This window comes from Chlorocebus sabaeus, chromosome 6 (assembly GCF_047675955.1).
Source record: "Chlorocebus sabaeus isolate Y175 chromosome 6, mChlSab1.0.hap1, whole genome shotgun sequence".
Lineage (NCBI taxonomy): Eukaryota > Metazoa > Chordata > Mammalia > Primates > Cercopithecidae > Chlorocebus > Chlorocebus sabaeus.
In genome coordinates, this window is record NC_132909.1 from 9,058,809 (window position 1) to 9,084,912 (window position 26,104).

The window sequence follows — 26,104 nt, forward strand, 5'->3', positions numbered from 1 at the left end:
CAGCCTCCCAAGTAGCTTAGACTACAGGCACGCACTACTATGTGCAGCTAATTTTTTTCCTTTTTTTACAGATGGGGTCTCGCCATGTTGCCCAGGTTGGTCTCAAAATCCTAAGCTCAAGTGATCCTCTTGCCTCTGCCTTCTTTTTTTTTTGAGACACAGTTTTGCTCTGTTGCCCAGGCTGGAGTGCAGTGGTGCAGTCTTGGCTCACTCCGCCTCCCGGGTTCAAGTGATTCTCCTGCCTCAGCCTCCCGAGTAGCTGGGACTACAGGTACTTGCCACCATGCCCGGTTAATTCTTTTTAGTATTTTTAGTTAGAGAAAGGGTTTCACCGTGTTAGCCAGGATGGTCTCCACCTCCTGACCTCGTGATCCGCCTGCCTCGGCCTTCTAAAGTGCTGGGACAACAGGTGGAGCCACCATACCTGGCAAATTCTTTTTTTTTTTTTTTAAAGTCTTGCTCTGTTGCCCTGGCTGGAGTGCAGTGGCACAATCTCAGCTCACTGCAGTCTCCACCTCCCAGGCTCAAGCAATTCTCCTGCCTCAGTCTCCCAAGTAGTTGGGATTTCAAGTGCCCGCCACCTCACCCAGCTAATCTTTGTATTTTCAGTAGAGATGAGGTTTCGCCATGTTGACCATGGCTGGTCTTGAACTCCTGGCCTCAAGTGATCCCCCTATCTTGGCCTTTCAAAATGTTGGGATTACAGACGTGAGCCACAGTACCCGGCCAAATTCACCTTTTAAACATTGCTTAATCCCGGCCAGGCGCAGTGGCTCACGCCTGTAATCCCAGCACTTTGGGAGGCCGAGGTGGGTGGACCACGATGTCAGGAGTTTGACACCAGCATGGCCAATATGGTGAAACCCCATCACTACTAAAAAAATGCAAAAATTAGCTGGGTGTGGTGGCAGGCGGCTGTAATCCCAGCTACTTGGGAGGCTGAGGCAGGAGAATTGCTGGAACCCAAAAGGCAGAGGTTACAGTGAGCTGAGACTGCACCATTGCACTCCACTCTAGCCTGGGTGACAGAGTGAGACTCCATCTTAAAAAAAAAAAAAAAAAAAAAAAAAAAAAAAAAAAAGCTTAATCGCAGGTTTGGGTTTTCTGTCCTTGTGGCTGAAGGGACCCTATGTGAAGGCTGCAGACTCATCAGGGGCCGACGGAAACATACCAGGATTGAGCCTCTCAGAAGCGATGCTTGAATCCAATCTTCAAAGATGAGGACTCCAGCAGGTGATGTGGCAATAGCGTTTTGGAGGGACCGGTACAGATACACAGGCACGGAGCCATGCGTTTGTTCCAGAAAGTATATTTAGATGGAACCAACACGGAGCAGGACACGCAGCAGGACGCGGGGCAGTTTCAGATGAGGCCAGAAATGTGGGTGGGACAGGCCTTCAGGGGCTCCAGATGAGGCTGAGGGGCTGGGACCAGGTCCTGGAGTGGGGTCAGCTCTGGGACCCTTCTGGGGCTATGTGGGGAAGGGGCTGGGGGCCAAGAGGTCCAGGAGGAGGCTGGCGATGAGCTGGCTGGAAGCCAGGGGTTCAGGGAGGCCCAGGCTCCTGGTATCAGGGTTCACCAGCTACACTGAGGATCCCCGGCCCCTGGCACCCAGCTGTGGAGGGGACACTCTCTTTGAGGAATCACTGGTTCCACAAAAGGTAGGGGAAGGTCTCGAGGGACCACCCCATGCCCTCGTTAATCAACCAGAAACTTGGCCTGGAGCAGCAGGGGGATTCCAGTAGCTGTGGGCATACAGGATGCTGGCGTGGCCACAACCCAGGCAGCTGAGGCCGCGCCACCTAGGAACGCAGGCTCACAGCAGACCCTCTTGGGATAGACAGAGAAGGGGAGGGGCCTTCCCTAAGTTAAGCCGATCACTGAGCACCTCAATGACTGGACACGAGAGAAGGCAGGCCCCTCGGAGGAGGACAGAAGGGAGGGGCCACAGACTCGGAGGCTGTGAGAGTGGAGACAGGTGGACCTGGAGGGGCAGCAGTGCATGAAATGCCAGCCCGTGTTCCCGCCCCAGGAGCCCAACATGACACCGGCCCCTAGGGAAGCTGACTGTGCCACTTCATCCAGCGCCCATCAGCCTCCTTGGAGCATCAGGAATCCAGAGGGCTGGGGTCCCAGAGGATCACAGATGCTGGGGCACCTCAACCTCAGGGAGCTGCTCAACAAGTTTCTTTTCTGAAGCATCCACCTCCTTCTGGTCACCGGCTGGAGCTGGGACGGGTGCATCGTCTGGAAATGGAGGGAGGGAATGGTGGCACAGGACATCCCAACCCCTCCTCCCCCAGGCCCCCGGAGGCCCAGCCCCTCTTCCCTCACACCCAGGGGTCCCAACCCCCAGTCCCTCCTCCCTCACACCCAGGGGTCCCAGCCCCAGCCTCTCCTCCCTCACACCCAGGAGTCCCAGCCCCAACCCCCAGGCCCTCCTCACTCACACTCAGGAGTCCAGGCCCAGCCCCTCCTCCCTCAGACCCAGGGGTCCCAACCCCCAGCCCCTCCTCACTCACACTCAGGAGTCCAGGCCCAGCTCCTCCTCCCTCAGACCCAGGGGTCCCAACCCCCAGGCCCTCCTCACTCACACTCAGGAGTCCAGGCCCAGCTCCTCCTCCCTCAGACCCAGGGGTCCCAACCCCCAGCCCCTCCTCCCTCAGACCTAGGAGTCTGGGCCCCCAGTCCCTCCTCCCTCCGACCTAGGAGTCCAGGCCCCAGCCCCTCCTCCCTCAAACCCGGAAGACTGGGCCCCCAGCCTCTCTTCCCTCGGATCTGGGAGTCCAGGCCCCAGCCCCTCCAACCTCAGACCCAGGGGTCCAGCCGTGCAGCCCCTCCTCCCCAGACAAGGGCCAGCACCTGTGTCTGGGTGGAACTTGAGCTGCCCCTCGGGGTGGGCGGCCGGGGCTTTGTGGCCCTGCTGCTGCTGCTGCTGCTGCTGCTGCTGCTGCTTTCGCTGCTCCATGTGCAGCACGGCCTGCGGGAGGTGAGGGGTCACACACACAAGAGGGTGTGACGCTGGCACTGCAAGTACTCAGGCCTCAGTCCCCAAACTAAGACTTCACAGCAACATGCTAAGTGGTCACTGGCCAATCCCTTCTCTGTGGGCCTCAGTTTTTCTTTCATTGACAGTCAGGCTTAATGATCGTCAAGGATCCAGTTCTCCCTCCAGCCACGGCTTGGGTCCTGCTTTGGGACAGGAAAGCTCTCACCCATCCCTGGCTGAGTCTGCCCTTCTCCCCCTCCTGGGCATTTCCCTCCTCACTTACAGCCTTACTGCCCTTATCTAACATGGCAGCCACAGAGCTGTCAGAGACAGGAAAACGTCTGCCCTTACTCAAGATGGCGGTGAATACTTGAGGCTCCCCCCATGATTAACATGGTGGCCATAGGCCTTCCCAGCTTCTGGACACCCATGGGGACACGGACAAGGGCGGCCAGAGATTCAGTGGATGGAAGCAGCTTCCCCCCCGTCACCTGCTGCAGCTCTCTCTTCTGGGCCTCCAGGCGGCCCTGGGACCGCCCTAGAGCCTCTGTCTCCTGGCTGAGGCGCTGGGCCTTGGCATTCAGCTCTGCCTCCCGGGCAGCCAGCTCCTCTTCGAAGCGCCTCAGCTCTTCCTCGGTGTAGGCAGGGTGCATCTCCACTGTCTGCAGGTGGGCAAAAGGGTCATCAGGGGCACAGGTCCAACCTCGGCCCACCCACGTTGGAGAGGGTTGTGCCAATGGGGGAGGTTTAGAAGAGGCTGGGAGGCCAGGGCCATGTGGGTGGTCAAAGAGGCCCAAGTGGGAGGTGGGAGTGGGATAAAGACTGAGAGACAAGGCCAGGCACCGTGGCTCACGCCTGTAATCCCAGGACTTTGGGAGGCCAAGGTGGATGGATCACTTGACACCAGGAGTTCAAGATCAGCCTGGGCAACAGAGCGAGACCCTGTCTCTACAGAAAATTGGCCAGGCATCTTGAAACATATATAGAAATAGGCCGGGCGCGGTGGCTCACGCCTGTAATGCCAGCACTTTGGGAGGCCGAGGTGGGTGGATCATCTGAGGTCAGGAGTTTGAGACCAGCCTGACCAATATGTAGAAAGCCCGTCTCTACTAAAAATACAAAATTAGCTGGGCGTGGTGGCACACGCCTGTAATCCCAGCTACTCAGGAGGCTGAGGCAGGAGAATTGCTTGAACCTGGGAGGTGGAGGTTGCAGTGAGCTGAGATCACACCATTGCACTCCAGCCTGGGCAACAAGAGCAAAACTCTGTATTCAAAAATAAATAAATAAATAAAATAGAGACCTAGATTAGCTGGGCATGGTGGTATGTGCCTGTAGTCCCGGTTACTCAAGAGGCTAAGGAAGGAGGATCACCTGCACCCAGGAATTCGAGGCCGCAGTGAACTATGATTATGCCACTGCACTCCAGCCTGGGTGACAGGAGACCCTGTCTCAAAAAATATAAATAAATAAATAAATAAATGAATGAGCTAGATTAGCTAGGCATGCCGGCATGCACCTGCAGTCCCAGCTAATAGGAAGGCTCAGGCAGGAGGATCACTTGAGGACAGGAGTTTGAAGCTGCAGTGGGCCATGATAACACCCCTGCACTCCAGCCTGGGTAATCCTAGCACTTTGGGAGGCTGAGGAGGGTGGACAGCTTGAGTCCAGGAGTTTGAGAGCAGCCTGGCCAACATGGCAAAACCCTGTCTCTCCCAAAAAGTACAAAAATTAGCCAGGTGTGGTGTGGTTGTGCACACCTGTAATCCCAGCACCTAGGGAGGCCAGGTCAGGTGGATCGCTTGAGTCCAGCAGTTCTAGAGCAGCCTGGCCAATATGGCAAAACCCCATCTCTACAAAAAATATAAAACTTAGCCAGGCGTGGTGGCTAATGCCTGTAATTCCAGCTACTCAAGAGGCTGAAGTGGGAGGATCGCTTGAATCCAAGAGGTGGAGGTTGCAGTGAGCCGAGATTGCACCACTGGGCTCCAGCCTATGTGAAAGAGCAAGACGCTGTCTTAAAAACAAAACAAAACGAACAAACCAAAAAATCACACCTCTAATCCCAGCACTTTGGGAGGCCAACGTGGGTGGATCACCTGAGGTCAGGAGTTTGAGACAAGCCTGGCCAACATGGTGAAACCCTGTCTCTATTAAAAATACAAAAATCAGCCAGGTGTGGTAGCATGCACCTGTAATCCCAGCTACTCAGGAGGCTGAGGCGGGAGAACTGCTTGAACCTGGGAGGTGGAGGCTGCAGTGAGCCGAGATCACGTCACTGCACTCCAGCCTGGGTAAGGGAGTGAGACTCCATCTCAAAATAAATAAACAAAATAAAATAAATAAATAAATAAATAAATAAAAATTAGAAAGAGTCCTAGAGACAGGGGAGAACAGAACCCCAGAGATAGGGATGCAGTGACCCAGGAGAATGGCCGGAGACCCAGAGGAAAAGAGAAGGGGCCTGAGACTCTGAAAGATAGGTCATGGCTGGAAGAGAGACAGGTTCAGGACCCTGAGAATCCCCCATGTTCTCACCTCCCAGCCCTCCCCGGTGTCCCCAAACTCCTTCCTCTGAGTGGATGTGAGGAACTCCTCCAGGGTCACGAGGCGGTCCTGGTTGGTGTCCACCTGGGGAGCCAGATAAGGGTGAGTGACAGAGCTGGGGCCCCGTCTTCTCCCCCGCCTGGCCCCCCCGCCCTCACATTCTTCATCACGTGCTCCCGCATGCGCAGTCGCTCCTCCTCCATCTCCCGCATGTCGTCCTCCTCATTCTTTGGGTCGTACACCTTCTCCAGCTGCAGGAGCAAGCAAGAGGCAGACGGCATTGAGAGGTCCCGAAGGAGCTCATTCCCAGGCTACCCCTTCCTCGTTAGACACACAACCCGACAACTTCAACTCCCAGCAGTCCTTTGGGCACTCCACCACTCCTGGCAGCCGTTTTTGCCCCAGGGGCTGATGGGAGTTGTAGTTTTCACTGAGCTCCCATCCAGGGGCATTTTAGGAGACTGCAAGGAGGAAATAAGTGGCTGATCTGGGAGTCCCTCCAGGTGCCCGAGGCTTCCAAGATGCTCACCTCCTTGGTGAAGAGGGCCTCCAGCTCCTGCTCGTCCAGGACACCATCACTGTTGATATCTGAAGGGAAGGAGATAGCAAGGTATCTCAGGTGACTGAGGACGGGGTGCATCAGGTCCCTGGTGAAGAAACTTGGGGCGGATGTGGGGTCTGTTATCAGAGGACAGGTAACTACAGATCTCCCGCGGTGGAACAGTGGCCCCCAGGCTTTAGCACCCCACTAGGCCCGTTGCTAGGGCCACTGCCTAGCGACCAGGGGGCTGAGAATGGAATAGATGAAAAACAGGGTTCGAGGAAACATGCTTGGGTCACTGTCATGCAGGATTCTCTGGCCCTGGCATCCAGTGCTCTGGACACAGAGTCAGCTACAGGGTTATCAGGGACCTCTGCGTCCCAGAGAACCAGGCCAGTGCTGACTCCAGTCGTCAGGGAGAGCATCTCCTACCAATGTAGACCCCACAGCTGCAGGGCTTCAGGCTCGGTCAGCCACACTCACTGTCACCACCGGCCCTCCTCCTTCCTCGGCTCCCTCAGACAAGCACAACCTTGCTCCTGCGGAGGAGGCCAGGAACCCTCATCTTGCAAATCCCGTGGTTCATTTTCCGCCTGCATCTGACTTGACTTTCTGCCCTTGACTTCCAGAATATGATTCTGTCCTCTCTGGCTGCCCCTCCATCTCCTTTGACAGCTCCATCCTCTTCCTGACCTCCACGTGCTAGTGCGGCCTAGGGCTCAGGCCTGGGGTTCTCTTCTCTGCCTCAACGCTGGATCTGTGCTGTCCAATACAGTAGCCGCTAGCCACATGGGCTGTTTAAATTTAAATTGATTAAGAGTAAAGAAAATATAGGGGCCGAACTTAGGGACTCATGCCTGTAATCCCAGTACTTTGGAAGGCTAAGGCAAGAGGATCACTTGAGCACACAAGTTCGAGACCAGCTTAGAAAAGATGGCTAGACCCTGTCTCTACAAAAAAAGAAAAAAAATGTCAAAAAGTGGGCCGGGCACGGTGGCTCACACTTGTAATCCCAGCACTTTGGGAGGCCGAGGCAGGGGGATCACCTGAAGTCAGGAGTTCAAGACCAGCCTAGCCAACATGGTAAAACCCTGTCTCTACAAAAATACAAAAATTAGTCAGGCGTAATGCCAACTGCCTGTACTCCCAGCTACTCAGAAGGCTGAGGCAGGAGAATAGCTTGAACCTGGGAGGCAGAGGTTGTGGTGAGCCAAGAGCGTGCCATTGCACTCCAGCCTGGACTCTGCCTCAAAAAAAAAAAAAAAAATTAAAAATTGGCTGGGCATGGTGGTGTGCACCTATGATCCCAGCTACTCTAGAGGTTGAGGTGGGAGAATCACTTGAGCCCAGGAGGTCTGGGCTGCAGTGAGTCGTGATCACACCATTGCACTCCAGCCTGGGTGACAAAGGTGAAACCCCATCTCTAAAAATAAAAAAAGAAAAAAGAAAAAGAAAAAAAGGTATAGGGAGTTGCTCTGAACCTATTCTGGTCTATAGGGACTGCCTGATTAAAAAGATTAAATAAGGTGTTTTTTTTAAATTTTGAGACAGGGTCTCACCCTGTTACCCAGGCTGGAGTGCACTGGTGTGTTCATAGCTCACTGAAGCCTTGAACTCCTCAGCTCAGGTGATCCTCCCATGTCAGCCTCCCAAGTTGCTGGAACTACAGACGCATGCCACCACACCCAGCTAATTTTTGTATTTGTTTTTGTAGAGATGGGGTTTTGCCATGTTGCCCAGGCTGGTCTTGAACTCCTGGGCTCAAGGGATCCACCTGCCTTGGCTTCCCAAAGTGCTGGGATTACAGGGATGAGCACTGTGCACGGCCTATTGTTAATTAATTAATTAATTTATTTATTTATTTTTGAGATGGAGTCTCACTCTATCGCTAGGCTGGAGTGCAGTGGCGTGATCTTAGCTCACTGCAACCTCTACCTCCAGGGTTCAAATGATTCTCCTGCCTCAACCTCCTGAGTAGCTGGGACTACAGGCGCGCATCACCACGCCCAGCTAACTTTTGTATTTTTAGTAGAGACGGGGTTTCACCATGTTGGCCAGGATGATCTCGATCTCTTGAGCTCGTGATCCGCCTGCCTCAGCCTCCCGAAGTGCTGGGATTACAGGTGTGAGCCACTACGCCCGGCCTATTTTTAATTTTTTTTGAGACAGGGGCTCACTCTGTTGCCCAGGCTGGAGTGCACTGGTGTGTTCATAGCTCACTGCAGCTTGGAATTCCTGGGCTCAGGTGATCCTCCCACCTCTGCCTCCCAAGTAGCTGGGACTACAGATGCACGCCACCACACCCAGCTAATTTTTGTATTTTATTTGTAGAGATGGGTTTGTGCCATGTTGCCCAGGCTGGTCTTGAACTCCTGGGCTCAAGGGATCCACCCACTTCGGCCTCCCAAAGTGCTGGGATTACAGGCGTGAGCCACCGTGTCCAGCCCAAATGTCCTCTCTAGAGCTGTGCTGGGACTCCAACTCCAGTACAGCAGCCACTAGCCACATGGGGCAATTGAAATAGAAATTAATACCCAGGAGAATGAAAACTTCAGTTCCTCGACATTATGCTAAGTGAAATAAGCCAAATACACACACACACACACACACGACAAATACTAAAAGATTCTACTCATATGAAGTACCTAAAATAGTCAAAATCATAGAGACAGAAAATAGAATGGTGGCTGCTAGAGAGTGAGGGAGAAGGGGAGGGCAAGTGCTTTAATGGATAGTTTCCGTTGTGCGAGATGAAGAGCTCTCAGAACTGGTTGCGTGACAGTGTAAATATACTTAATACTATTGAACTGTACAATTAAACATGTTTAAAACTGGGCGCAGTGGCACACGCCTGCAGTCTTGGCTACTCAGAGGACTGAGGCAGGAGGATTGTTTGAGGCCTGGAGTTTGAGTCCAGCATGGGCAACATAGCAAGATCCTGTCTCAAAAAAAAAAAAAAAAGCAGGGTGGTGCCCAGTGGGATGGCTCATGCCTGTAACCCCAGCACTTCGGGAGGCCAAGATAGGTGGATTGCTTGAGCATAGGCGTTTGAGACCAGCCTGGGAAACATGGTAAAACCTTGCCTTTACTAAAAATTAAAAAAATTAGCCAGGCATAGTGGTGTGTGCCTGTGGTCCTAGCTACCCGGGAGGCTAAGGGGGGAGGATCACTTGAACCTGGGTGGTCGAGGCTGCGAGGTAGCACATGTCACTACCTGAGACCCCATTACAGAATCTTCTTTGATTCTTTTTTACTTTTTATTGTTTTGAGACAGAGTCTCGTTCTGTTGCCCAGGCTGGAGTGCAGTGGTGTGATCTCAGCTCATTGCAACCCCTGCCTTCCACCTCCCGGGTTCAAGCGATTCTCCTGCCTCAACCTCCGGAGTAGCTGGGACTATAGGCGAGCACTACCATGCCTGGTTAATTTTTTTTTTTTTTTAATTTTTGTATTTTTAGTAAAGACTGGGTTTTGCCATGTTGGCCAGGCTGGTCTCCAACTCCTGGCCTCAAGGGACCCGCCTGCCTCAGCCTCCCAAAGTGTTGGGATTACAGGAGTAAGCCAACACACCCGGCCTAGAACCTTCATTGATTCTGAGATGCACTTTGGCGTTCTTCTATTTTATCACCCCTGAAATAGGGATGCATCTTTATTTATTTTTTATTTTTTATTTTTTTGTCTTTTTGAGATGGAGTCTTGCTCTGTCACCCAGGCTGCAGTGCGATGGCACAATCTTGGCTCACTGCAACCTCCACCTCCTGGGTTCAAGTGATTCTCCCACCTCAGCCTCCTGAGTAGCTGGGATTACAGGCACCCACTATCATGCCCGCCTAATTTTGGTATTTTTGTGGAGATGGGGTTTCACCATGTTGGCCAGGCTGGTCTTGAACTCCTGACCTCAGGTGATCCTCCCACCTCAACCTCCCAAAGTGCTGGGATTATAGGTGTGAGCCACCATGCCTAGTCTACTTTTTTTTTTTTTTTTTTTTTAATAGAGACAGGGTCTCACTTTATTGTCCAGGCTGGTCTTGAATTCCTGGGCTCAAGCCATCTTCCACCTCGGTCTATCAAAGTGCTGGGATTACAGACATGAGCCACTGCACCCAGCCCAGGACGCATCTTGTTTTCAATAGTGTGTTAATTTAATTGGCAGCTTACATAAAATGCTAGCGCCTCTCATACTGTTCAGTCTCTTGTAGTTACTAAAGTGTGGTATGATCTGTGTGCCTGATCACTGGCTCTGAGGGGAGGTACTTTGTTTCGTTGACAGTTGTATCCACAGGGTCTTGACAAGGCTTGGTCCTTAGTGGGACCTTAGGAAAGGTTTGCTGAATGAATGAGTTAGGCCTTGTTAAGCTCTTCTGACAAGCGGCAGATTGTGGGACAGCGTGCCAGGCATATCTGAGGGGGCTTGGCAACCCCAGGCCACATTTCCAGACAGGAAGAGACAGATGGGGGGGAGTGTGCCTTTGACCCACCATACAGAAAGGTCTTTCCAGGCCAGGCACAATGACTCACGCCTGTAATCTTAGCACTTTGGGAGGCGGAGTGGGGGCAGATCACATGAGGTTGGAAGTTCGAGACCAGACTGGCCAACATGCTGAAACGGCGTCTCTACTAAAAGTACAAAAATTAGCCGGGCATGGTGGTACATGCCTGTAATCCCAGCTACTCAGGAGGCTGAGGCAGGAGAATCACTTGAACGTGGGAGGCAGAAGGCAGGGGGTTGCAGTGAGCCGAGATCGCACCACTGCACTCCAGCCTGGGCAAGAGAGCAAGACTCCGTCTCAAAAAAAAAAAGGAAAAAGAAAAAGAGAAAGGGCTTTCCAGGCCTCTGGAGGCCTGGTTCTTAGGGAACAACACACTCCTAGTGACAGGGCTCCCAGAGTGGACCAGGGTTTCTTTTGGGCTGCTGTGGGAGGAGGGCCCAGGCCTAGCCAACCTGGTTTGCTTACAGTGGACACCAGCTGTCCTTAGAACCCCGAGGTCTGGTGTTTGCTAGAGCAGAGGCCCAACCCTTCCACGCAGATCCTAGCCTTATAGCCGAGAGAAGCAGTGCTGTCTGGTCAACCAGGGGACATAGGCTCGGCTCTTAGGCCTGACTAAGCCCTCCTGGGACAGACACACCCCTCTTAGCATTCAGGTCCCAGAAGGGTCAGAGTCTCAGGGTTCATCCCAGCTCTGGAACTCCCTCCCCACCTTACCATGCAGTATGAAGAAGGTCTTGGGGTTAAACCTGTTGGGGTCCAGTCCATCCAGCTCCTCCCACACCTCCTTCAACTGGGCTTGGCTGCCCTGTGGAAAGGAGAGCCAGGAGCTCATGAGCAAGAAGTCTGCATGCCATGGGATAAAACCAAATATCCCTTTACCCCCATCCAACAAACATTATCTCCCTCAAGCAAGAAAACTAAGAAAACTACAACTCCCAGCACCCCCTGGGGCAGCCAGGTACAGTAACAGGAAGTTTTTGCCTCAAGGGCCCCTGGGAATTGTAGTTCTTTAACTGCTTTCTTGTCGGGTTTGAACTGGATGTGGTAGGCAGTGGATGGGCACGAATGGAGTGCTCACAGGCACATTGACTTTGGGATGCTCGCGGTGCCGGCGCTGTTGCTCTTCCAGCTTCCTCTCTGCCTCCTTTCTCTGCTCCTCTCCCAGTGACTCCAGATAACGCCGCCTCTCATGTTCCTTAAGCATCTCGTAGCGCTTGAACTCTTCATGATGGGCTGCGTCGTACTGGGCAAGGTCCCGGGTGGCCTGGGGAAAGGCACAGGATCATTCCCGTCTGCCCCCTCTGCCCAGCCCCCAATTCCAGCCTGTAAATGGCAGGCCCTTGGCCCTGAACCTGGCCGAGGGCAGCCCCAGCCTCTACCTGTCTTACGTCTTGTGTCCTGATGTCCCTTTTTTTTTTTTTTTTTTTGAGAGCGAGTCTTGCTCTGTTGCCCAGGCTGGAGTGCAGTGGCACGATCTCTGCTCACTGCCTCACTTCAACCTCCGCCTCTCAGGTTCAAGTGATTCTCCCGCCTCGGCCTTTCGAGCAGCTGGGATTATAGGCATGTGTCACCAGGCCCGGCTGATTTTTGTATTTTTAGTAGAAACAAGGTTTCACCATGTTGGCCAGGCTGGTCTCAAACTCCTGACCTCAGGTGATCCGCCCACCTCATTCTCCCAAAGTGCTGGGATTATAGGCGTGAGCCACCGCACACAGCCTGATGTCACCCTTTTAGGTTTCCATGACTGCTCCTGCCCCATAACACACTTTCTTCTCTTTATTCAAAACAGATTAGGATGGTTATACAACAGCAACTTCAACCCACCTCTTTCAAGTCCTCCACAATCTCCAGATCTTGGAGGAATAAGTACATAGGAACAACATACGTGGTGAACTTAATATGTTACGTATTTCGGGTACAGCTAGGCGGCCAAGAACATGAGGTCAGGCTAGGAGAGGTGGGTCATGCCTGGAATCCTAGCGCTTTGGGAGGCTGGGTTGCGAGGATCACTTGAGCCCAGGAGTTCAAGACTAACTCACGTAACATAGCGAGACCTTGTAATTAGTTAAGATGATGGGGCCGGGCACAGTGGCTCACGCCTGTAATCCCAGCACTTTGGGAGGCCAAGGTGGGTGGATCACGAGGTCAGGAGCTCGAGACCATCCTGGCAAACATGGTGAAACCCCGTCTCTACTAAAAATATAAAAAATTAGCCGGGCCTGGTGGTGGGCACCTGTAGTCCCAGCTACTCGGGAGGCTGAGGCAGGAGAATGGTGTGAACCCGAGGCAGAGCTTGCAGTGAGCAGAGATCGCGCCACTGCACTCCAGCCTGGGTGACAGAGCAAGACTCCGTCTCAAAAAAAAAAAAAAAAAAAAAAAAAAAAAAAGATGATAGCCTGCTGGATTATGGTGGGTATCACTATAAGAAGAGCTGGGTGGTGTGGTGGCTCACGCCTGTAATCCCAGCACTTTGGGAGGCCGGGGTGGGTGGATCACCTGAGGTTGGGAGTTCGAGACCAGCCTGGCCAACATGGTGAAACCCCATCTCTACTAAAAATACCAAAATTAGCCAGGCATGATGGCAGGCGCCTATAATCCCAGCTACTTAGGAGGCTGAGGCAGGAGAATTGCTTGAACCTGGGAGGCGGAGGTTGCAGTGAGCTGAGATGGCGCCATTGCACTCCAGCCTGGGGGACAGGAACGAGACTTTGTCTCAAAAAAAAAGAAAATAAAAGAAACCACCCAGCCCTCTATCAGCCTCCAACCTCAGAGAACACCAGCAGGCATGGTGAGCTGGCCCACGTCCGGGACTCTGTCCCCTTCTCCCCTTCTGAAAAGCTTCCCTCAATCCTCTGCCTCTGGACCCACTCCCATTACCGTCTGGATCAGCAGCTCCAGGTCGCGGGCCTCGAATGTGTGCTGGTTCTGAGGGTCCAGGTGTTCAAACTGTTTCAGGAGATTCAGATGATCCACCTGTACATCTGGAAGAGAAGGAAGAGTCCAACACCTCAGGGCAAGTCCTTTTAGAATCTTGGGCCAGACATGTTGTAAAGAAGTCATGAGAGGTGCTAGGGAAGCCTAGAAGACAGCTTTGGCCTGGGGCAATCAGGGAGAGCTTCCTGGAGGAGGTGATCCCACAACCGAGTCTGATACTTAGAATAATAACCATAATAAAAACTAAGATATACTGCCCACTTACTAGATGCCAGGCCATGCCCTAAGCACTTTAACTGTATTAATTCATTTACTTTCCACAAAATCCTTACAACATGGGTTCTATGATTATCCCCATTTTATGAGTGTGAAAACTGAGACCCCTTGAGGGGTTGTGACTGGTCTAGGCTACCAGCTAGCAAGTGGCAGAGCAAGGATGGGAACCAGCCATTGAACACCCAAAACCATGACATTCAACCATCTATTTTCCTTTTCCTTCTTTTTTTTTTTTTGGAGACAGGGTTTCACTCTGCAGTGGCAGGATCTCTGCTCACTGCAACCTCTGCCTCCCAGGCTCAAGCAATCCTCCTGCCTTAGTCCCCTGAGTAACTGGGACTACAGGTGTGTGCCACCACACCCGGCTAATTTTGGTATTTTTAGTAGAAACAGGGTTTCACCATGTTGGCCAGGCTGGTCTTGAACTCCTGACCTCAGGTGATCCACCCACCTCAGCCTCCCAAAGTGTTGTGATTACAGGAGTGAGCCACCGCGCCCAGCCTCAACTACTCTTTAAAAAAACAAACAAGGCTGGGTGCGGGCGGATTACAAGGTCAAGAGATCGAGACCATCCTGGCCAACATGGTGAAACCCCATTTCTACTAAAAATACAAAAAATTAGCTGGGCATGGTGGTACGCACCTGTAATCCCAACTACTTGGGAGGCTGAGGCAGGGGAGTAGCTGGAACCCAGGAGATGGAGGTTGCAGTGAGCCGAGATTGCGCCACTATACTCCAGCCTGGTGACAGAGTAAGACTCCGTCTTAAAAATAAATAAATAAATAAAAGAAAAACACCAAAATTTTTGATAAAGCATCAACCAGTCTTAGGGGTTAAATTGCGTGCTCTTAAGTTTCTGTGTTGAAGTCCTAAGCCCCAGTACCTCAGAATGTGACCTGATTTGGAGACTAGGTCTTTACAGAGGGAACCAGGTTAAGATGGGGTCATTCCTGTGGGCCTTAATCCAACATGACTGGCGACCTTATAAAAGGCAGAAATTTATGGCTGGGCGCAGTGGCTCATGCCTGTAATCCCAGCACTTTGGGAGACTGAGGTGGGAGGATCACTTGAGCTCAGGCATTTGAGACCCACCTGGGCAACATGGTTAAACCCCAACTCTACAAAAAATACAAAAATTAGCTGTGTGCAGTGGTGTGTGCCTGTAGTCCCAGCTCCTCAGGAGGCTGAGGCAAGAGAATCACTTGAGCATGGGAGGCGGAGGTTGCAGTGAGCCGAGATCGCGCCACTGCACTCCAGCCTGAGTGATGGAAGTAAAACAAAGTAATAATAGGCCAGGCGCGGTGGCTCACACCTGTAATCCCAGCACTTTGGGAGGCCGAGGTGGGTGGATCACCTGAGATCAGGAATTCGAGACCAGCCTGAGCAACATGGCGAAACTCCATCTGTACCAAAAATACAAAATTATCCAGGCATGGTGGCACATGCTTGTAATCCCAGCTACTTGGGAGTCTGAGGCAGGAGAATCACTTGAACCCGGGAGGCAGAGGTTGCAGTGAGCCGAGATCACGCCACTGCACTCCAGCCTGGGCAACAAGAGCAAAACTCCATCTTGGAAAAAAAAAAATTAATAATAATAATAATGATTAATAAAAAATAATGGCCGGGCGCGGTGGCTCAAGCCTGTAATCCCAGCACTTTGGGAGGCCGAGACGGGTGGCTCACGAGGTCAGGAGATCGAGACCATCCTGGCTAACACGGTGAAACCCCGTCTCTACTAAAAAATACAAAAAAACTAGCCGGGCGAAGTGGCGGGCGCCTGTAGTCCCAGCTACTCGGGAGGCTGAGGCAGGAGAATGATGTAAACCCGGGAGGCGGAGCTTGCAGTGAGCTGAGATCCGGCCACTGCACTCCAGCCTGGGCGACAGAGCAAGACTCCGTCTCAAAAAAAAATAAATAAAAAATAAATAAATAAATAAATAAAAAATAATAATGAAAGGAGAAATTTGGGCCAGGCACACAGAGAGGGAAGATGGTGTGAAGACGCAGGGAAAAGACGGCCCTCTGCAAGCCAAGGAGAGGGGTCTGGACCAGATCCTCCTTCACAGCCCCGGAAGGAACCAGCCCTGCCAACGCCTTCACTTTGGACTCTGACTGCAGGCCATGAGACAGTCCAGTTCTGTTGCTGAAGCACCTGGTCAGGGGTATTTGGTTACAGCAGCTTCAGCAAACAAGTGCAGCCTCCCTCGTATGGGAGTTTCCAAGCGGTCAGAAAGGGGTAGGGTTTCCAGGCAGGAAGGGACAGCACACACGCTGCCAACACACACTAACTCACCACACACAGGTCTCCCGAGGCCTCTAGGGGCCCAGGCCTGCACTGTGCAATGCTGGACCCAAAATCAGCATGGCCCTGGCCTCCAGCGGCCCTTGGTTAGGTGGGAAGAGAGACAGACAGACAGACACACACACACACACACACACAGAATCAATCGGCCTGGCCCCGCCCTCCAGCAGCCGGCCTTCAGTCAGGTGGGCAGAAAGATACACACACACGGGCAGCTAGACTTTGGGAGACCCAGGCTGCAGTGGAGGCAGCTCCAGCCCTAGCTGAGCCCAGAGGAGTGACAGGCGTGCAGGACACAGGTACAAACTGAATCTCAAATTCATTATTTGTGCCAGTGTTGAGCCACTACTCCAGGCTGACCCAGTGCTGGCCACTGTGGACACAGCAGGAATCAAATGGTGACAGAATTCTGCCTCTTGGAAGCCAGGCGTGGTGGCTCACGCCTGTAATCTCAGCACTTTGGGAGGCCGAGGCAGGTGGATCACCTGAGGTCAGGAGTTCGAGACCAGCCTGGCCAACATGGTGAAACCCCGTCTCTGCTAAAAATACAAAATTAGCCAGGTATGGTGGCGAGCACCTGTAGTCCCAGACACTCAGGAGGCTGAGGCAGGAGAATCGCTTGAACCTGGGAGGCAGAGGTTGCGGTGAGCCGAGATTGCGCCACTGCACTCCAGCCTGGGAGACAGAGCAAGACTGTCTCAACAACAACCACCACCACCAAAAGAGTTCTGCCTCTTGGAGCACCCAGTCTAGAGAGACAGAGAACAGGCGACCAAGGGATGAACAAAGGAATACCAAGGACACAAATAAAACAGAGGCTCCTTCACACAGGACGGCTGGGGCAGTGACATCCTGAGGAGGTGACATTCCAGGGGAGATGGAAGGTCTGTGGACCAGGCAAAAAGCCCTGAGAAAGAATGTCACGGGACAGCAGGGTGAATGGGCAAAGGTCCCGAGGTTGCACATCAGCAATTTCTAAAAACGCTGACGCAAGAAGGTCAGGGCACACAGGGGAAGGGCGGGGCCAGGCGGATGTGGCCGAGGTCCACCCAGGCTCCGAGCAGCCGAAAGGAATGTGAACGCGGGCCTGAGGGCACTGGGGTGCCGGGGGCAGGCTCTGGGCAGAGGAGGGACGGGACAAGCCTGAGTGTTGTGGCAGCTGGATACTGGTGCCCCAAAAGATATCCACATCCTGATCCCCAGAACCTGTGAATGTGTGACCTTACAGGGCTAAGGGGTCCTGGCAGATGGGATTACATTAAAGACCTTGAGATGGGGGCCAGGGCTGGTGGTTCAGGCCTGTAATCCCAGCACTATGGAAGGCTGAAGTGGGAGGATCACTTGAAGTCAGGAGTTTGAGACCAGCCGGGCCAACATGGCAAAATCCAGTCTCTATTAAAAATACAAAATTAACCGGGTGTGGGTGGTGGATGCCTGTTATCCCAGCTACTTGGGAGGCTGAGGCAGGAGAATCCCTTGAACCCGGGAGGCAGAGGTTGCAGTGAGGCAAGATCATGCCACTGCAGTGCGGCCTGGGAGACTGAGTGAGATTCCGTCTCAAAAAAAAAAGAAAGAAAGAAAGAAATTGACTAAGCAAGGAAAAACAGTGTGACCTGACAAACTTCTCCATTTTATTGCTGTACTTATGCAAGAGTATGTTCTTAGGAGAATCACACTGAAATGTGTAGGGTGACGAGATGGTGACTGCGGTAAAGTCCCACATGTGAATGACAAAGCAAATGGAGCAAATGTTAACTAGAGAAGCCGGGTCAAGGGTGTTCGGCTGTTTTCTGTACTACTCTTACAACTTTTCTAAAAGTTTGAAGTTCTTTCAACTGTTTTTTTTGTTTTTTTGTTTTTTTTTTTTTGAGATGGGATCTTGTTCTGCCGCCCAGGCTGGAGTACAGCGGCACAGTCATGGCTCACTGGAGCCCTGACATCCGAGGCTCAATGATCCTTCCACCTCAGCCTCCCAAGGAGGTGGGACCACAGGCATGCACCACCATGCCCAGCTCATTTTAAAATAGTTTTTATAGGCCAGGCGCGGTGGCTCAAGCCTGTAATCCCAGCACTTTGGGAGGCCGAGGCGGGTGGATCACGAGGTCAGGAGATCGACACCATCCTGGCTAACATGGTGAAACCCCGTCTCTACTAAAAATGCAAAAAACTAGTCAGGCGTGGTGGCGGGCGCCTGTAGTCCCAGCTACTCGGGAGGCTGAGGCAGGAGAATGGCGTAAACCCGGGAAGCGGAGCTTGCAGTGAGCCGAGATCGCGCCACTGCGCTCCAGCCTGGGTGACACAGCGAGACTCCGTCTCAAAAAAAAAAAAAAAAAAAGTTTTTATAGACATAAGGGTCTTGCTATGTTGCCCAACCTGGTTTTGAATTTCTGGGCTCAAGTGATTCTCCTGCCTCAGAAAGTGTTGGAATTGCAGGTGTGAGCCACTGCACCCGGCCTCTACCAGAATCTTAAATGACAATGAGTTTTTTTTTTTTTTTTTTTTTTTTTGAGTCAGAGTCTCACTCTGTTGCCCAGGTAGGAGTGCCATGGCGTGATCTCGGCTCACCGCAACCTCCGCCTCCTGGGTTCAAGTGATTCTCCTGCCTCAGCCTCCTGAGCAGCTGGGATTACAGGCATGTGCCACCACGCCCAGCTAATTTAGTATTTTTAGTAGAGACGGGGTTTCACCATGTTGGCCAGGGTAGTCTTGAACTCCTGACCTCAGGTGACCTGCCTGCTTCAGCCTCTCAAAGTGCTGGGATTACAGGTGTGGGCTACTGTGCCCAGCCCATGATAAAGATTTTTAAAAACCACAAATGGAAACAGAATATAAACAAACAACATTGTCATGTTTGTATTAAATCATGCTAGGAGGAACACTGGGGCAATCTCCCACTCACATTTCACAGAGGGGAGGGAAGCCTCACCTGCTTAGCACACAACCACCTGGAGGCTGGGAGCGAGGCCACCCTTCCCCACCCCTCCCTGCCTGGCCCTCCCGCCCTGCCCCTGCTCACTGGGATCCTGCTCGGCGTCCATCTTGGCCTTGAGCAGCATCCGCAGCCGCGATACCTCCTGTCGCTTGAGCTCATCCAGCTTGGTGCGGACATGGTGGCTGACGAAGTCCAGCTCTCGGCTCAGCTTCCCGCTCTGACAGGAGAGGAGACCCTGGTCAGCCTGGGGGCCTGGGAGGGGGCATGCTGGGCGGCCTCGGCCTGCTCTCTGTCTTCTCTGGCAGCTTCTTACAAGCTTTCTCATGCCCCAGTCTTATACCGCCCTCTTCCCTGCTTATAGTCCCCCAGCTCCTCAGAGTCTTCAGGAAGGACAGCTCCCAGCCCGTCAGCCTGGCATTCAAGGCCCTGCCCACCTCTGCTGCCCCATCTCCCGTCATTCATCAAGTCACATGTTTAGGGCCAGGTGCGGTGGGTCACACCTGTAATCCCAGCACTTTAGGAGGCTGAGGTGGGAGGATCGCATGAGCCCAGAAGTTCAAGATCAGCCCGGGCAACATGGCAAGTCCTTGCCTCTAGAAACAATAAAAAATTAGCTAGAGGCCCAGGCCCACAAGGACAGACCCTGCTACCAGGGTTCAGTGTCCTACTCAGTGAAATGGGGACAATGATAGTGCTCCTAGAGGCCTGACATGGGAGTTCATGGTGACGTGAGGGACACCAGCACCTCCCTTATTTTGAATTCTTCCTCTGTAGAAGGCACCATAGGAGCATTCTGTTAGTGCAACCCTCTCGCAACACTTGCTAAGGAGTGTCACCACGCTCTTCCAAACCCTTTACACATCTTTCTTTGGAAAATTCAAACCCCAGAATCCTTCCCTTGGAAAATCCTGCTTTTTACAGATGGGGAAAGTGAGGCATGGTGAGGGGAGGCCCCATAGCTGGTAAGTGGTGGAGCTGCAACTGGAAGCCTGCCCCACAGGACTCTGCACTAACCTCGTATTCTGTGCTCCCCAAAGCTCTTCCCAACTTGTGACCTCAAGAAGCAACTTCTCCCTGAGCCTCATTTTGGTGATTTCAAATACAGGCAGAGCTGGAGCCATGTGGCCCCTTTGAAGAAACCAGTATGGCCAGGTGCGGTGGCTCATGCCTGTAATCCCAACACTTTGGGAGGCCGAGATGGGCGGATCACAAGGTCAGGAGTTCGAGACCAGCCTGGCCAACATGGTGAAACTCCATCTCTACTAAAAATACAAAAATCAATCAGGTGTGGTGGCATGCACCTGTAATCCCAGCTACTTGGGAGGTTCAGGCAGGAGAATCGCTTGAACCCGGGAGGCGGAGGTGCAGTGAGCTGAGATCGTGCCATTGCACTCCAGCCTGGGTGTCAGAGGAAGACTCTGTCTCAAAAAAAAAAAAAAAAAAAAAAAAAAGAAACCAGCCCTTTCCTGAACTCTGCCCCCCCAGTACATACCCCTCCCACAGCCCCCACCGCCCCCAGCCGCACCTTGATGTCCTCCGCATTGGCAGCTTGCAGCTTCTCTCGGAAATGCCCATCTGTCTCCAGCACATCGATGACCTCCTGGAGGTACCGGTGGTAGTACAGGCCTGTGTCCTGAGGCAACGAGGACAGACATAGCAGCCCCTGCTCCCACCCCCACCCCCACTCTCACTCCTGTAACTGTTATGGCCACTCCCTGGGGCAGCTGACGAGGGACTCAGTTTTTACCTTTTCCCATATATGTAGCAAAGATGAAATGAAAATCACATCAGTGAACACCCAGCCCAATACTGCCCAGAGTGGGTGCTCAGAGTGGACATAACTTGTTGGGAAGCTGTGAATCATACTTTTATCCATCCATCCAACCATCCATTCATCCATGCATCCACCCCCACCATCCATACATCCCACCCACCCATCCATCCATACATCCCACCCACCCATCTATCCACCCATCATCTATCCATCCATCCATCCATCCACCCATACGTCCATCCATACATCCATCCACCCATCCATCCATACATCCCACCCATCCATTCACCCATCATCCACCCATCCACCCACCCATCCATCCATCCACCCACCCATCCATCCATCCACCCATCCATCCATCCATCCATCCATCCACCCACCCACCCACCCATCCATCCATCCACCCACCCACCCATCCATCCAACCATCTATCCACCCATCCATCCAACCATCCACCCATCCATCCACCCACCCATCCATCCACCCACCCATCCATCCACCCATCCATCCACCCACCCATCCATCCACCCACCCATCCATCCACCCATCCACCCACCCATCCATCCATCCATCCATCCACCCACCCATCCATCCATCCATCCATCCACCCACCCATCCATCCACCCACCCATCCATCCACCCATCCATCCATCCACCCACCCATCCATCCATCCACCCACCCATCCATCCATCCAACCAACCAACCATCTGTCCACTCATCCATCCACCCATCCAACCATCTATCCATCCATCCATCCATCCATCCGTCCATCCATCCATCCATCCATCCATCCATCCATCCACTCATCCATCCATCCATCCACCCATCCATCCATCCATCCATCCACCCATCCATCCACCCATCCATCCACCCACCCATCCATCCACCCACCCATCCATCCACCCATCCATCCATCCACCCACCCATCCATCCATCCACCCACCCATCCATCCATCCACCCACCCATCCATCCATCCACTCATCCATCCATCCATCCACCCATCCATCCATCCATCCATCCACCCATCCATCCACCCATCCATCCACCCACCCATCCATCCACCCACCTATCCATCCACCCATCCATCCATCCACCCACCCATCCATCCATCCACCCACCCATCCATCCATCCAACCAACCAACCATCTGTCCACTCATCCATCCACCCATCCAACCATCTATCCATCCATCCATCCATCCATCCGTCCATCCATCCATCCATCCATCCATCCATCCACTCATCCATCCATCCATCCATCCAACCATCCACCCACCTACCCATCCATCCATCCACCCATCCATCCGCCCACCCATCCATCCATCCATCCATCCATCCATCCATCCATCCATCCAACCATCTATCCACCCATCCAACCAACCATCTGTCCACCCATCCATCCATCCATCCACCCATCCAACCATCTATCCATCCATCCATCCATCCATCCACCCATCCATCCATCCACCTGCCCATCCACCCACCCGCCCATGCATCCATCCATCCACTCATCCACCCACCCATCCATCCACCCACCCATCCATCTACCTGCCTATCCATCCACTCCCCCGGCCATGCATGCATTCACTCAATCAACAAACATTCACCAGGCCACTATCATATGCCACACTGTGAACAACACAGACGAAAGTCCCAGGCCTCCTGGTCCCACCCCTGACATACATAGCTGGGTGTCACTTTACTCTCCCTGGGCCTTCTTTGCTCTTCCTATTTAAAAAATAGGTAGTATATCCTCTGCCTCCCAGATCTGTAGTGAAAAGCAAATAAGATAAATTAGAAAAAATAAATAAATAAAATTACAAAAGAGAGAAGGCCAGGTGTGGTGGCTCAAGCCTGTAATCCCAGTGCTTTGGGAGGCTGAGGCAGGAGGATTGCTTGAGCCCAGGAGTCTGAGGCTGCAGTGCATTATAATCATATCACCTCACTCCAGCCTAGGTGACAGAGCAAGACCCTGTGTCCCAAACAAACAAACCAAAAATATTAAAATTAAAAAAAAAAGAGAGAGAGAATTGGCCAGGCATGGTGGCTCATGCCACCATGATTCTAGCACTTTGAGAGGCCAAGGCGGGTGGATTGCTTGAGCTCAAGAGTTCGGGACCAGCCTGGGCAACATAGGGAGACTCCTGTCTCTATAAAAAGAAAAAAATCAGCTGGGCATGGTGGCACATGCCAGTAGTCCCAGCTACTTGGGAGGCTGAGGCAGGAGTTGAGTCCAGGAGTTCAAGGCTGCAGTGAGCTATGATCCTGCCACTGCACTCCAGCCTGGGCACCAGCACAAGACCCTGTTATTATAAATATATATATATACACACACACATTCCTTACCTCTTTATCGAGTCTCACAAGGTCCCACATGATCCACATAATCCCCCTCTCCCCTCCTCCTCACTCGCCCTGCTCCAGCCACAGCAGCCTCCTTGACGTCCTCAACTTGCTCTGCTTTCTCCTACCAAGTGGCCTTTGCTCATGCTGTCCCCTCTGGCTGGAATGCTCTTCCCTTCGCTTCCTCTCTTCCTTGCTCTTGACTTAACATCTCTCTCCAGTTCAGAACTAAGTGGCTCACACCTATAATGCCAGCACTTTAGGAGGCCGAGGTGGGCAGATCACTTGAGGTCAAGAGTTAGAGACTAGCCTGGGCAGTATAATGAAACCCTGTCTCTACCAAAAATACAAAAATATTAGCTAGGCGTGGTGGCACATGCCTGCAGTCCCAGCTACTCCAGAGGCTGAGGCAGAAGGATTGCTTGAGCCTTGGAGATGGAGGTTGCAGTGATTGCACCACTGCGCTCCAGCCTGGGTGACACAGCAAAAATCCATCTCAAAAAAAAAAAAAAAAAAAAAAGAAAAAGAAAATGAAAAAATGAGGTGGCTCATGCCTGTAAACCCAGCACTTTGGGAGGCCGAGGCAGGTGGATCACGAGGTCAGGAGATCGAGACCATCCTGGCCAACATGGTGAAATCCCATTTCTACTAAAAATACAAAAATTAGCTCTGCGTGGTGGTGCGCGCCTGTAGTCCTAGCTACTCGGGAGGCTAGGGCAGGAGAATCACTTGAACCTGGGAGGCAGAGGTTGCAGTGAGCCAAGATTGCACCACTGCACTCCAGCCTAGCAACAGAGCGAGCAAGAAAGAAATAACTCAACTCATGCCTCCCTTCCTCCCTGTCACCCCTGGTGTTCACCCTCACAGAGCCCTGCCGTTCGTCTTCCATCTCCCAGTGAGCAGGGATAGTCCACAGGCACAGGGCACGCATGTGGCTGTGCCCTAACCACTACCACTGTGCCTGGCTCATTGAAGGTGCTCAGGAAACATGTGGAATGAAAGAAAGGAAATGGGACTCAACGAAGCCTTCCTGGGTCTGCAAGGATTTCACAGAATAGAGGCCTAACTTGCAGCATGGGGACGGGAAACACCCAATGATCCATTCCAGGGGGTAATGACCAGCCCATTCTTTGTTTTTTTGAGACAGAGTCTCAGAAAACAGAGTCTCAGAGTCTCAGTTCTGTTGCCAAGGCTAGAGTGCAGTGGCGTGATCTCGGCTCACTGCAGCCTCCACCTCCTTGGTTCCAGCAGTTCTCATGCCTCAGTCTCCCTGAATAGCTGGGATTATAGGCATGAGTCACCACGCCCAGCTAATTTTTGTATTTTTGGTAGAGATGGGATTTTGCCATGTTGGCTAGGCTGGTCTCGAACTCCTGATCTCAAGTGATCTGCCTGCCTCAGCCTCCCAAAATGCTGGTATTACAGGCATGAGCCACCGTGCCCAGCCTGTCTAGCCTTTTTTTTTTTTTTTTTTGAGACAGAGTCTCGCTCTGTCATCTAGGCTGGAGTGCAGTGGCGCGATCTCGGCTCACTGCAAGCTCTGCCTCCTGGGTTCATGCCATTCTCCTGCCTCAGCCTCCCAAGTAGCTGGGACTACAGGCGCCCGCCACCGCACCTGGCTAATTTTTTATATTTTTAGTAGAGACGGGGTTTCACCATGTTAGCCAGGATGGTCTCGATCTCATGATCCACTGGCCTCCCAAAGTGCTGGGATTTCAGGCTTCAGCCACCGTGCCCGGCCTGGCCAGTCTATCCTTATAGGAAGCTATAGGAAGATTCCGACCACAAGACACGCACTGGTCTTCAGGATCTCCAAAGTTCCAAATCCCTTAAGACCAAAGTTTTTACTGGGTTTGATAAACACATGTTGGAATTAATAAACAAGCAGTGCACCCACCCTTTTGTAATTTAAACTACAACTCCCAAGAGCACCATGAAGTCAGACTACCCCAGCTAGCCAACATCAACTGCTACTCGGAACTAGCAACATGGTGCTACTGGGAAATGTAGTTTTGTTTGTTTGTTTTCAGATTCCTTCTTGGGTGGAATCTTAAAAAAACAGAGGTTTATTTGGGGCGTGAAGCACGTTTTCCACACCTCAGAGTCAGGGACTTCCAGTTTTTCACCAAGTCAAACCCCTGCTGCTGGGAGGAATGGCGGGCAAAAGATAAGCTACAACCGTAGGGCCAGTAAGTCACTGGAACATCCACCCTATGGGTACGGGGTCTGCAGGAATTGTAGTACCACTGCAAACACCTGGCTGGACAGCAGGGCTGGGCCACTTACGGGACTCTCAGTCGCAGGGGCCTCCTCCTTGTTGGGCGCCCCTCGCTCCAGGGGGACAGCCAGCACAGCGCAAAGCAGGACCAGCAGCAGCAACGGTAGCAGAAGGAGGGTTCCTCGGGGCCCAGAGGGAGGCATGGCGGTGTGGTCTGTCGGGGACGGAGGGCTGGATAATGCATAATATCTGTCCCAAGCCTCTTCCTCCCCTGGAACCAGGAGTTCGGGCCTCCAGTGCCGCCCCTACTTCCAAGACTCAGGACACAAGCATTTCCTTACCCAGGCCCCAGAATTCCAGGCCTCCAGCCTTCCCTTCCTCCGACACAGGAGTCCGGGCCCTCAGACCCAGGAGTCCTGGCTCCCAACACGCTCCTCCCTCACACTCAGGAATCCGGGATCTCCTCCTCCCCCAGACCCTAGAGTTCAGGGTGCCAGCCTCCTCTTTTCCCAGGACCTAAAGTACTGGCACCCAGTGCATCCCCCTCCGGGACCCAGTTTTCCAGCCCTGTGGCCCCCATCCTCCCTAGGACCCAAGAGTCTTGGAACCCTGGCCTCTCACCTCTCCTTCACCGCAGAGGGCGTTTTCCAGGGCTGGCAAGGACCTCCGGTGCGTTCTTGGTGATTTCCCCCCTAGGCCACGCCCACTTTCCACAGAGGCCCCGCCCCAAAGAGGCCTGATTGGTCCACGCTGGCCCTGTT

At 52.8% G+C, this 26,104-nt stretch overlaps 1 protein-coding gene across 1 annotated transcript; it reads right to left on the reverse strand.

Annotated features, from left to right (window-relative positions):
- Positions 1-1,293: 1,293 nt before the first annotated feature.
- NUCB1 (nucleobindin 1) lies at positions 1,294-26,090 on the reverse strand. The gene is made up of 13 exons (XM_037991365.2): positions 25,965-26,090; positions 25,412-25,557; positions 20,534-20,641; positions 19,093-19,225; positions 13,442-13,545; positions 11,643-11,828; positions 11,279-11,369; positions 6,066-6,124; positions 5,695-5,787; positions 5,528-5,620; positions 3,481-3,651; positions 2,863-2,980; positions 1,294-2,247 (listed from the first exon to the last, which is right to left on the reverse strand). Exons 2-13 carry the CDS (start codon positions 25,544-25,546, stop codon positions 2,141-2,143), a joined length of 1,398 nt encoding a protein of 465 aa, XP_037847293.1. The 5' UTR covers positions 25,547-25,557; positions 25,965-26,090; the 3' UTR covers positions 1,294-2,140.
- Positions 26,091-26,104: the final 14 nt, after the last annotated feature.